Source organism: Paralichthys olivaceus, chromosome 4, assembly GCF_024713975.1.
Source record: "Paralichthys olivaceus isolate ysfri-2021 chromosome 4, ASM2471397v2, whole genome shotgun sequence".
NCBI classification, from domain to species: Eukaryota; Metazoa; Chordata; class Actinopteri; order Pleuronectiformes; family Paralichthyidae; genus Paralichthys; species Paralichthys olivaceus.
Genome location: NC_091096.1, coordinates 19,650,280 through 19,663,346, shown reverse-complemented (window position 1 = coordinate 19,663,346; position 13,067 = coordinate 19,650,280). Strand labels below are relative to the sequence as shown.

Genomic DNA, 13,067 nt, shown 5'->3' with positions numbered 1-13,067 from the left:
CACCAAAATGACATCACAGGTCTTTATCCAGAGCAAACTCACTCAGGACGGAGGCTCGTTTAAATTTTAACGATCATATGCTCCTGACACAATGACAACTGAGAAACATGAAAAGCTTGAAGCAGAATTCAGAATTTGTACTTTTCAATTAGACCAGAATTCATTTAAAATCTTGCAGTGTAGAAATATGAGCGAAGAGGAAAGTCGAAATTAAAATATCCACTTGAGTGTTGACGAAGTCAGTCCAGCTGATGGTTTTATTTTAACTAAGCATTGAATACCCATGCAACATTTTCTGTCAGGGTGTAAACACTGTGCAACCTGAACCAAAGACAAATAGACATTTCTCTATGGATGCAAACAAACACGTTCTGCAACCAATTTATGAAGCCGAGCATGAAGACAAACATGATCAGTCTGCTCTCAGCCGCAAGGTAATATTTTGTTTTGTCATATAACTGTGTTTTGCTCCACTGATTCAAGTCATATTTTCTTTTTTGTGTAATTTGTCTAAAAAGATGCAAGTATGTCACCCCTCTCTCTTGTTTCCTGGACCTGGCTCGCTCAAGGACACAGGTTGCCAGGCTTAAAGAAATGCCAGGGGAGAGGTAAGAGAAACTGGATGCGTGCCACAGCACTGTGGGCGAAGGACCACAGCGGTAGGTCAATCTGAAGATGATTACAAATCAAAACTCTCCACTGAGGAAGAGCCTAAGAATTTCTGCATGCTTAATAAAATGTTAGCATTAAAAAAAGAATAAGAAAATCGCCTACAGGACAAGCCGCATCACTAGACGGGGATATAGAGGCATGAGGACAGACGCGTGGCAGAGACGAGAGACAGCATGGGCTGTGTGCTTAGTACTTAAAGATGTAGACTGAAGGCTATCCTTGCTTGATCCCCTTTTGGATCTTGCTAAGCTCGAGGATAATATGAAGCGAGGGAAGATTGGATATTCCTCTCAGGAATCCTACCTCATCAGAACACACCTTGTGGCTACGCTTAATAGAGAGGACATGCTTTTTAAAATATAAGGAAAAAAGGCCAGTTCTTTTGTTAAGTTCCAGGTCTTTAGGATTTATCTTCACTTAATCACAATGACATTTTATTCAGCAGATTTTTTTGGCCATATTCTAACTCTCTGCCCTGATAATATCTCTGCTTTTCTAAAAACAAGGGATGCAGTCGTAGTCACACTAGCACCACGAGATTTCCCTCCTTAATTATGGCTTCAATATGCTGTGCAGGCATTTTTCTGAACGTGGATCTGATCCTCTCATTTCCTGGAGTGTGATATCAATTTCCATCACTGTTCACAGTGAGAGGCTGTGTCCTGTAGCTTGATGACACACAACGCTCAATTAGGATCAGACTGTGTATGGTTACTGAGAAGGCCCTGGCATATGGCAAACATCATTACTGCACACTTCCAGGCAATGAGTCAGCACTTGTAACAGAGAAGCTGTCAAACACGAGTCATCTTCCGAGCCCTGACAAAGAAGCCTCATCAAGGTGTGCGTGCATTATTGAGATGCAGCCTGAGACGGTTTAGTGGCAACTTTCTGAAATAACATTTCCTTCATTTTACAGGTTTTTCTTTTCATTGGACCATAAGTGATCAATTATTGACTGTTGGCGTTTATGTGAAAACAATCAAATGATTATCCAGTATGATCACTGGATAAGACTGATTTGCGACTGATATTAAGTCAACTATACATGCAGCCTCAAAGCTCAATAGATAGATTTTAACATTAATGGTGAATTAAATCCCTCTGATAACAAAGACTGCTAAAGTCAGGTTTAAGCTGGAGAAATATTAACAATTGTGGGCAGGAAACATTTTCCAAACACCATTCTGGATTAAAACCCTTTTCCCACCAGACAGAAGGGATTCATTAGCCGGACCCCCAGCTGCCCTCAGATCTGTGAATTGTGGCTGCAGGGCAGCCAAAGTTACTGCTGCTCTCCTCCATGTGACACTTGATGACTGATGCTACATCATGTGCACTGAAACTGAAAATTACATTGTTTCATTCTCAAGATAGACAGGGGGAAGGTTTTGTTTTGTAACATGTCATGTTGTGAGTGAGATGTGAGGATTTCTCACCACTGCAGGTCTGAGTGATCTTTCCCAAACAGTAATTATGAGCTTTAGAATGAATTTTAAAGTATTAATCTAAGAAGTCACGCAGTGATGAAGTCTCAGTGCTTCTGTTGCACATGTGAATCCTTGTCACATTGACATGTTCCTGAGATTAATGTTATTTTAGGTCAGAGCTGTTGAACAAAGTCTCTGAGCACTGGTGGCCACAATGGATTAAAGACTAAAATATAAAGGAACACATAATATAAAAGTATTCTCATGAAGCCCAAGTAAATTAGATGCATGCAGTATAACACTACTGCACTTTATTCAATCCAGTCGTTCAAATCACAGCAGACCAGCACATAGAGTGACAGCACTCGAGTATTGCCTGGCCTCTCCTGTCTCCCAGGTAAACTAGTTTCTATATGCCTCCACCATCTCTGCCTGCATGGTGTTTGTTTGCATAAAGACAGAGAGGAAATAAAAATAATTACTGGATTAAAGAGTGGACTAGAAGACGCATAGGTAAAAAGGCTGACATTCTGCTTACCTCCCAAAAGCAACAGCGCAGCCTGAAGCGCGAGGATATGCAACATGTTTCTTGGAGCCGGTGGGAAAACAAGAATCCCCCAAAACTAAAGAAAAATGTATTGAAGCCAAAATGGCTTAATTCGAAGACAAAAATCCTAGTTGCTGCATCGTGGGGAAAAAATGAAAACGCTTTTTTTTACTGGTAAAGATCTCATGTATCGTCCAGTCATTTGATGCCGATGCTAAAAAATCATAACGCGTGTGAACAAGAGTCTTTTCAGAAGTGTCTCGTCAGCTGGGTTTTTACAGGAACATTGAAGATATGGAGAGAAGGAACTTGCGCGCAGCTTTGCATCACTCTTTGGAGCATTATTGGAGGAAAAAGCGCTCAGACGACTGCTGCAAACACAATGGCACGTCTGCTACGATACATTTTCTCAAAGTTTTATCCAAAAACAGCCGCTTCGAAAATGCTTCCAATCTCTTCCCCGCAGTTGCTGTTTGTCTCGTGTGTATCCTCCACCTCAGCCGGCTCCCCAAGTTGGATGCTGCAGCGCGCCTACGGTCCAAGAATATGGCACAAAGGGACGCGGCTCCCACTGCGGTGAAAAAGGTAAAAAATAAATAAAAGTAGACAACTTCGGCATATATCCACACCCAGGCGACCTTAAGGTTTGGTGAAGTTCCGACAGAGCGCAACTCCTGCAGCAGCAGCAGCAGAGCGCACAGAGCTCTGCTCCCGGAGCCAAAGGTTCCTCTACCACCTCCGATTATGACTTTGGCACCAGCATTAAATATTCTGCTAAAAGGTCCGATATCAAACCTTCATCTGCCTTGTGGCTATGTAGACAAGCTGCAGGCTACAGGTTCAGTGGAGCTTGCGCATAGTGAGCCCGTCCAATGCGCGTCGAGAGACAGAGAAGGAGCGAGGCTGTAACTATAGCTCTGTCACACAGCTGGGGGGGAGTGTGGCGCACCGGGAGCGCACCATACACCGCGGAGGGAGCTGAGGATGAACATAAACATTTCACATCACTTTTATCCAAATAAATTCACATTAAACCTAAACGTGCTCCAAGTGCTCAAACAGAAGAGGCAGATCGCGTTTTTTAGCCAAAGTCTAATCTTAACATCTTTTCTGAATATGTTTCTCCCTCGACACCGTCACCCTCCTGTGCAGGAAAAGAATGACAGCAAAACTTGTTACCGGACATCAGTTGATGTGCCTGAACGCACCACTTGGTGGGCACTGGCGACCCCGTGTGGCATGAGAGCGGAACTAAAAAAGAGAAGCTTTGTGCAGATCAGGTGTGGAGGAGTTCCCGAGGCAACACACATCTGACACTAAAGAGATACAATTAGAAATCTGTAATTCAAGTAAATAACACAAAAAAAGAATACAGCATTTCTGGACTACTGTCATGTCATCAACACTATGGTGCGTTGAGGCAGATCAGTGTTGTGGAAACAGTGTCCTTGTTGCATCTTCAGACTATTTCTATAGTCAGTCAGTCTGCATTTTCCACATATCTTTACATTCAAGGTCATCTGGACATGAGGTCTATCCATGCATGAATACATTCTTTCTCATATATGTATACAGGAGCCTTCTCATATAATGCAACTCTACCGACTATATAAAAAGGTATGAAAGGTAACCTACCCAATGGGTCTATAGCTTACAATGTTGAATTAATGTGTTCAGAGATAGAATAAAGAAAGTTAAAATGTTATATTCTCTATTACAGTAATCTGGGAATCGATTAAACCATGAGCCAAACAGATTTACTTTTTTTTCATAAGATACAAATACACAAGGATGAGTCTGTCGACGTCTAACCATTTTCTTCCTAAGGATTTGTCTGTGGACCTCATGTTAGTTGGCTTTGCTTTCTGATACAGAGAGATTTAAGTAAAAATGTATAAAAGAAAGCCATGACAATTAATCGACAATGAGTCACAGTAAGGCACGAAATACCGTTGTGACTGCTTTAATAGTTTAGAAGACAAATAGTATATGTTTACAGCATAATAAAGCACTATGTGGAGAAATTAATGCATGGGAACATCTCATTCTTACATCAAAAGCCACAATGTTCTATAATTTAGTTTTATTTATAGGAGTAGTATCACAACCTAGATACTCTTTGGTTCATACAAATTGAAGATACATATTAGGTGCCTCAGCCAACCAGTCAAGTTGAATTTTACATCCATGTCCAGACACACGTAATAAATGTAACGAAGACTTGGAAGGGAGTTAATACATTTAACTAATTTTAAGACAAAAATAAATCTGATTGACAAGAGCTGTTTACACTGTTTAAACAAAAGAAGTTGTACAAAAGAAGTACATTTGATGTCTGATCTCCAAGTTCATCTTTTAGTCCAAATGAGTGTTAGAGTCAGAAGTTCCTGTTTTTTTAAAGGTGTTCCTAAGATATCGTGACGGACTGACGGACAACCTGAAAACGAGAGATTCCTCTTTCCATGGATGTTGACGGAGCAGAGGCATAAAAAGCTCAGGAAAAGTAAAAGAAAATCACCCTGAGACATCTTTCCTTCACACAGATAGTGTATGGATGTCATTTCACTTCAGTTAGAGAAAGTAAGTGTGAGTCTGAAATCTCTTTGACCACTAAATCATAGCTCCATCAACTGCCTCTGCCTTAATTTCAAGGCATTTTCTCTGATTCCATTTTCTCCTTAAGGAGCCAGGCTTTTACCACCCCCACCCCAACCACCACCACCCCCTCAACGAGCGCAATTTGATCCTGGAAACAAATTCACTCTTGTTCAGCTGCAAAAAGCATTAGATTTGAAGGGGGGGGGCCTGGGGGACAAAAGTGTAGAGCAGTCACTTCCGTGGGGTTTAATGGAAGGCTGGAACATCACTCACACGAAGGAAAAAGCTGGTTGCTGTCCAAAAGTCGCTCATTCTAGAGTCCGACACTCAGTCAAATCCCCTGAAGCTCACGCTACACTGAGGTCCATTCAGCTGCTGGAAATCAGAGCGAGCACCAGACAGAGCCAGAGTGGCTTAGGTTTCACCGTCTGTGGCTGTGAGTCATTAATATGACATATACATATGGAAAGTCCATTTCCCAGGTGAAGACGTCAGCTGCTGTAAAACACTCAAACACCATCCATCTTCTGATGAGACACGTTAGAATTGGAATCATTTTAAAAACAGGTAGAGCAAGCAATCCTATAGGCACCATTTGAAGAGGAGGCCAAAAAAAAAACCAAACAAGCGATTGTGTCTTGACAGACGTGAGGTTTATGGATGTGCAGACCTCTCCGAGGACAGACGTTAGAACTTTGATGTCTGCAGAAAGGTCTCGAGTCTTTGAAGTCCCGAAAAAGATCTGGAAGCTTTCATGACTTGAAAATAAGAGCAAAGACTCAAATGCCAGGCACACACACATACAGCACTCTGCATTTCCACACTCACACACCTATGGCCACGTTTTACATCTGGAATGTATTTTCCTGTAAGGACGCAGAGTTTCTGTAGAGAATACCGACACTGAAACCAACTGTGGGTATACAAGAGCTTTTGTGGGACATTCAGATATTATGAATAGGACTTGTAAGTGGAAACACACCAGAGGCTGTGTTTCTGAAGTTGCCCATTGTCACCCCGTAACCTTCAGTCACTCCCCTGGGACACATTCCATCCTGTCCTTTATATTATTCATAATGAATCGTCCCCTGTGTCTTCTTTCGGGTGGTATCCTTCATCCATGACCTTAACCAGCCTCAGTAGCTTGTCCTCCAGTCCAGTGGTAGACAGGAGGCCCCAAATTCATCACCACCATTCATTCTCCTCCCCTGGCCTATCTGATCTATGATAGCATTAATAATAACCGCTGCAGAGTGCCCCGTCGCCCTCTGTGCCTTGCCCACTCACGGCCTGCACAGATTACCACCAGCCATTCACAGCCCCATTAAAACTGTATTTACTTATCAGCCTCACTGGGGCCGTCACTCTGTTTTCAAGACTGATGCCCAGAGGGAAGGCAGAGAGTGACCTTCCTGTGGCCTTCAGTGCTGCAAGTCACTACAGTCCCAGATGATTTGTACTTTATTTTGCTGCTGAAACTCGACTGACAGCCGCGTCAGTGCCTGATGTCAACACTTCCATAACTTTGTAAATTGACTGAGAAATAAAGGTTGATTCTTTCCTGTGGTTATAACTGATAGTTTTGTACAAGAGGAATAATTAGATATTGTGAGAAATAAACATTAAAGTTTCAGTGTGTGTGTGGTGAAGTTGCATATTGGAGCTGAACACCCCTCACCTCAACCTTCTATTCTAAACATGAAAAGAGAACCTGTGGCAGCCTTCAGTTGTCATCAAAAGTCAAAAGGTTTTTAGTTTTTTAAGTTTGGATTACTGTAAAAAATATGGTGGCCTCCGTAGAGAGGACACTCCCATAAGTAAACATTAAACATTTAAATATAAAGGGCCCATTCTAGGGTAATGAAAACAACAATTTGTACAGTTTAGACGAAATACACTAGTGAAAAAAACACAAAGATTATTTTACATTTTATACAGCTCACTATATAGTGCTCTACATTAAAGTCCTTCTATAGTGAAGTAGGGGTTTGTGAATGAGTGGGTGATTCGGTACACAGACATTATTACTCCTGCCAAAGAGGATATGTTTTCCCCCCCAGTCCATTTGTTGGTTGGTTAGTTTGTTTGAAAACAAGATAACACAAAAACTACAGACCGGATTTTCATGAAACTTTGGAATGGCTCAGGTAAGAACCCATTACATTTTGGAGCAGATCCAGGAATTCTTTTCACCTCCTTTAACATTATGAGACATTTTAAACCATTCAGTTTTCTCAGGGAACAATTCATAATTCTTAACCAAATTAATCAGGAATTTAGCAGACTGATACCTATGAGTGTTGCAATTTGGTGCAGCTTGAATACAAAATCACTTTCTTTGCAAATAGGCCTTTTTTTGTAAATCCCACTGATTTCCCAGAGAATAACCTATGGATGTTTATGAACAAAATATGGCATGTTTGAGAGACTTATTTCTATTGGTGTGTGAAATTTGCTGCAGCTTGATTGAATTTAAGGGGCCTTGGTGGACGTATGGGCTCTGAGTGCCATTCTAGTTGTTTTTACTTCTGTAAGCAAGGTTTAAAAAACAATTGAATGGAATCTCAGAAAACTTGGTGGGCAGAATTGGACAGGAATAACTCATTAAATGTTTTCTTCTTTGTTCAACCTGAGCAAAAACAAAATTGCAGTTAATTTAGCAGGACTTTATGTGCCACACACACTACACTAGGTGACTATGCGCCCAAAGAGTCCAGCTGCTGCTTTACAATCAATTACATGACATTCAGCCATTTACATGTTCATAACAGCCTTCATGTGCCATGATAAAGGATTGACCTCATACGTCACACTCACCATGATGATGATGATGATGATGATGATGATGATAAAGTGGAAGGGCCATGCAAGATTTGCAAAGTCAGGATTTCCTCCCTCATCAAACTCTATGTGCCAGTGTCTTCCACTCTGTCTGGTTCCAGCTCCTCAGATTCTCCTTCTCATTTAGGTTCCAGCTTCAGATCCTGTCTGAACATCAGTGTCTGTCAGATCTTTGCTCGTCGTTATTCATAACTTCATCGAGGAGCACGAGTCCTGACAACTCGTCCATTTCAGCGGCATGTTTCCAGCCGCCATGACACACGGCAGCGGCGACAAGTGCCAGGTAGATTTACCTGTGGGTTTTCTTCACCCTGGTCGCGGCCTGACAGGCATAAGGCGTTCACCACCTGCTCCTCCTATGTGAAGCCAAAACGTACAGATCTCCCCCTGGTGGCTGGCTGCAGAACAAAACGTTTTTGTGCATTTTTGCATTTATGACCTGATATACTAACGGACCTGACACTTGGAGGCCCAGAACTTGTTAACTCTACTCAGACTGCAACAGTATATAGAAATATATAGTATATGTATGTATATGTAATCATGCATGTAGAAAAAAAAATTTAAATGTGATTTCAACACATAATTTCTTTTCATTTGTGACCTTGTGCATTATCATGTTGGAGGTTCTCATGAAAGGACAAAGAACTATTTGCAATAAAGGACAACAATGCTCAGATATACCGTTGCATTCAAAAAGTGATTGATTCATATTAAACAACCCAAAGTGTGGTAAGAAAGTATTCCACACACCATTCCACCATCACCCCCCAGCCTGGGCTGTTGACACAAAGCAGGCAGGCTCCATGGATTCATGCTGTAGATTCCACATTTAGAGACTATCATGTACAGCCTGAGTAGAAATTCAGATCCATCACACGGATACGTTCTTCCAGTCGTTTTGGTGAGTCTGTGTCTCCTGCAGCCTCAGACTAGTTCTTGCCTGAGAGGACACAGTCTTTTACTGATGTGGCCCATGCATCCACCTCTAGGTTTGATGTGTTGTGCATTCAGACATGCTTTTCTTCTCACCACAGTTGTAAACAGAAACATATTAACTTTAATGTTGACAATTTCTCATCAACTTCAATCCTGATGATAAATCAGTGTTGTCGGTTGTTTGTGCCGCCCAAAAGACGACATATTTTCTCACCGAAGTACCTAAAAGACAAATATTCCAATGCTATTAATAATTAATGAGTCAACAATATTAGTACTTCAGTGCATTATTCTTTGCACCTCAGTGCAAGTTTCATATATAGTTGTGATTTGGTTGAATGCATGTGTGTCACTTTATTTGAGTGACAGCAGAGCAATCATGATAGCATACATGGGACAAGGTGAACTCTTCTCAGTCTTCCTTACTCAGACAGTTATTTCTTATCAGCTCAAATGTGTCATGGTCTACTTTGGGTGTGCTTAACTTCCCCTGACCTTTAAAAGGCCTGATTATTTCCATCCACAATCTTCACTCGGCAATATGCTGCCAGCACAAAAGAATATTAGGCCCAGACTTGCCGATCTGATAATTCTAGCTCTCAGTTTGGAACTGAAGGGAAACCAAACCACAATGCCCCGTCACCCTATTATCATTTCATTGCCTCCACCTTCACCTTCAGTATTCTATCACCTTTCACCACAGCATGCAGGTTCTTCACGAGCCACGCGTGTGCTCTGTTTTATTACATCTTAAAAGTACTTTAAGATGTGGCCATGGTAATTAACTTCTCCTTTATGCATCACCCTCCTGAGACAAATTACACAGCTTTGTGTACCCCAGAATACTTTGTAGCAAAGTAAATCTCCTCAGTGTAGCGGGACTCCAGAGCTTGAGCTCCCTTGGCAGCACCATTTGATAAAAAAAGAGGAAATCCAAAGGGGACCAACAGGTCTAAATGTTTAATAGATTCTTACTTTACTTGTGGTAATCAGAGGATCAGAGGATCAGAGGGGGTCACATCTATCACCCGCAGAGCCAATAAAAGTCTTATTGTGTCTTGCTTCCTTTCACCTCAGGAGGAAATGTGAAGCAGATAAATGATGGCCTTGTTTCCAGGGAGCCTCAATCTATTGCCAACGATTTGTGGCCAACAAAGTAATTCCGATACCATTCTTTGTATTGATAGATGAGGCCTAAATTTAATAAAGAGCCAATTTACTCGTACGGGCCACAGGAATGGAACTGCTGTTATCTCCCCGCTGTTTTCCTTTTTCACCACCATCCTCCAATCCAAGTCAAAAATAAACGGCAGGGAAAAAGACAAACAGCACAAAGAGTGATGTTTTTGATCAAGCTTTGTTCTAAACTCTGACCATTGCTCTTCAATAACCTGTAATCCTAGTGAGGTGCTGCATGGTGTACAGTATAGAGAGAGGATAAATGATGATAGATCAGTGTGAAATATTTCTGACTTTGTGAGGTCGTTCTTTGTTAATGGGGTTGAATTTTAAGCTCAACAGAGGACTGAAGCAAAAAAAACCTTTAACAAGCTCAGTGGTTTAAGTCATATTAAATTGTGCTTTTCCTCAGGGATATTACAAAGAATAGGAGCCGAGAGGATTTTTCAAAATCACTTTCAAACCTCACATTTTGATGACCGCAGGCACTTTGCTAACAATGCATTGCTTTGTGGATGACACTGAGGCTCACGGTGCCATTGTGAGGTCTGCAAACTTCCTCTGAAACCTGCATTAATGCTGAGTCTGGGTCCTTGGAGGTGTGTGTGTGGGGGGGCTGCAGCTGAAACACCCTCTTTTTTTTTTCACAGCCAAACACTGGATGTATCGTGCCACCTGCTGTTACTGTTGTCTGACAAGGAAAAGCCTGCTCCTGTCACCACATGGTGCTAAAGGTACAAATTAACCCCAGAGTGAGAGGAGAGATTGTCTGCTTCACTGGGGAAGCCCCGCCAGGTGTGTGCACAGAGATTTAAAAACTCATCACCGGTGGATTTTTAAACAAGAGAGTAGATTATTCATGAGTACACGGTTGGAAAACACACTTTGAACTGAGTGTGGGTGGATAATAGCAAGAGAGACTTAAGCAACATTAGTGGGATTCTGTGCAAGCTGCCGTCCTTTCAAGGAACAATGCTTTATTGATTGGATGTGTAAATAATGTTTGTCTTGAAAGTGGCAAAATTAAAATTAATCAAACCTTGTTTTCCACTCCAGAGGAGAAGCTCAGATCTCAGTGTGCCAAATACACTCAAGGTTATTTGTTTGTTTTTTCACATTTACATTATGGCCTACACTCGTTTCCATGCATGTGTAAAACTGTGCGCTCGTGCATGTGCTGTGTTATAACAAATGTGTACTGATATTGATTACAGGCTGTGTGGTCTATTTGCTTGTGCTGCTCTACTGCCACCTATAGACAGAGTTTGAATCAGCCTTTATTTTGTCAGCTATTACACAGCAGAGTGCACTTTATCAACATAACACACAAACAACTGCAGTCATAGCATCAAATGATGAAGTCATGCTATGTAATGTATTTACTTATTCATTTTATTCCATTTTACTCCACAGAATATCTAGTTTTAAACCTTATTAGATTATTGTAGGTACAGCATGGTCTTTTATCACCTTTCGTTTATCACCTTTTTTCTTTGCACTCAAACTCATATTTGGCACTAAGTAGACTGCAACCACCATAAAGGCAATCCCCTTATTGAACCACATTTGAATTCACTTGATCCAGATTTTTATTTGGAGCTGCACCAAATTCCACAAAGTCCCCTAAACATTTCAGATTTTTTTTCATCAAGATCCATGAATCATTCTCTGAGAAATGAAGGAAGATGTTGACAAACATCCTATTTCACAATGTTAAAGGAAGTTAAAAAATAAATCCTGCATCTGGTCCCTGATACAGATCTGCATCAAAATACAATGTATTCTGTCTTGGCTCATGCCCAACCCCTCCACAAAATTGAATGGATATCGGTTGAGTAGTTTTTGTGTAAACTTACCAACAAACAAACAAACAAACAAATGCTGATAAAAATAATAACCACCTTATAGGAGGTAAAAAGGACATGTCTGTTTAGGTTACGTGTCTTGCACAGACATTTATTGCATGAGTTTTCAAATCATGATACAGTATTTTGACAACAGCATATGTTAACACATTAAAATGCACTGTAACCATCATGAGCTGCATTTCTAAACCGGACACAGATGTGTTGAAAATGACATCTTTTGTGAGGGAGGAGTCCTCAGCAGCTTTTGAAAGCGAGCCATCTGTCAGCAAACCCAGACACGGCAGGGGTTTGTTTGCTAAACAGGACAAAGGCGAGTGTTAGCAGCCAGATGCTGTCAGCATAATGGAGGAGTTGTCAAAAAAAAGAAAAGAAATCTGAACGTTGCTGTCTTTTGTGCCATATGGACAAAACGGAAGTTGTTTGAATCCTGTGTTTCAACTGTTTGAGTTGGTGGCAAATTATGTTGTTTTTTTACATTTGTTTAAGTGACAACATCAAATGATAAATGTCCAATTTCTGTTGATCAATTATATGTTTGCTGGAAGAAATAGACATAATGAGTCAGCGGTTTGTTGAGTATGTGACAGAACCTGACAGATACAGTATTGTGAGTGTTGATGTGTGTAATTAGACATCTAGAGCCATTCAGCATATTTTAATATAAAAAACCGACTATTCACTGACAAGCCACATATATTTTTGTTTGCTGTATACTTACAGTTTAAAATTGGGATTTGTTTTAAAATTGAATTTTTTTTTTTTTTAAACTTAGTGCCACACTTTAAATGTTTTAAAAGTTTTAAATGTTAAAGCTGACATCATGGATCATCTGCCAGATGCTGTTGAAAATTGAATGTCATAATAATGTAAGAACAAATCGGTGACTCAAAGACTCAAGAACTGCACTCTACACTTTACTTAAGTATATTCCCTTTTATCCTACTTTATACCTCTACTGCAGAACATTTCATGTTAGATATTGTACTTCTTCCT

At 40.8% G+C, this 13,067-nt stretch overlaps 1 protein-coding gene and 1 long non-coding RNA gene across 5 annotated transcripts in view; one reads left to right on the top strand and one right to left on the bottom strand.

Moving 5' to 3' along the window:
* Window positions 1-8,452, bottom strand: part of si:dkeyp-14d3.1 (transmembrane protein 132C) — a 135,720-nt gene extending 127,268 nt beyond the window's left edge. For 2 of the 4 annotated variants that reach the window (XM_020094099.2, XM_069524111.1), the window contains exon 1: window positions 2,641-3,800. In XM_020094099.2, coding sequence (XP_019949658.2) covers window positions 2,641-2,686 — 46 coding nt within the window. In that variant the 5' untranslated portion in view covers window positions 2,687-3,800. Of the gene's footprint in view, window positions 1-2,640; window positions 3,802-8,064 lie in introns of those variants that run through there. The other 2 variants (XM_020094097.2, XM_069524112.1) reach the window with 2 other exon arrangements.
* Window positions 4,773-6,880, top strand: LOC138407406 (uncharacterized). Its single transcript, XR_011240814.1, has 2 exons — window positions 4,773-5,229; window positions 5,333-6,880. It is a non-coding gene; the product is annotated as an uncharacterized lncRNA (long non-coding RNA).
* Window positions 8,453-13,067: the final 4,615 nt, after the last annotated feature.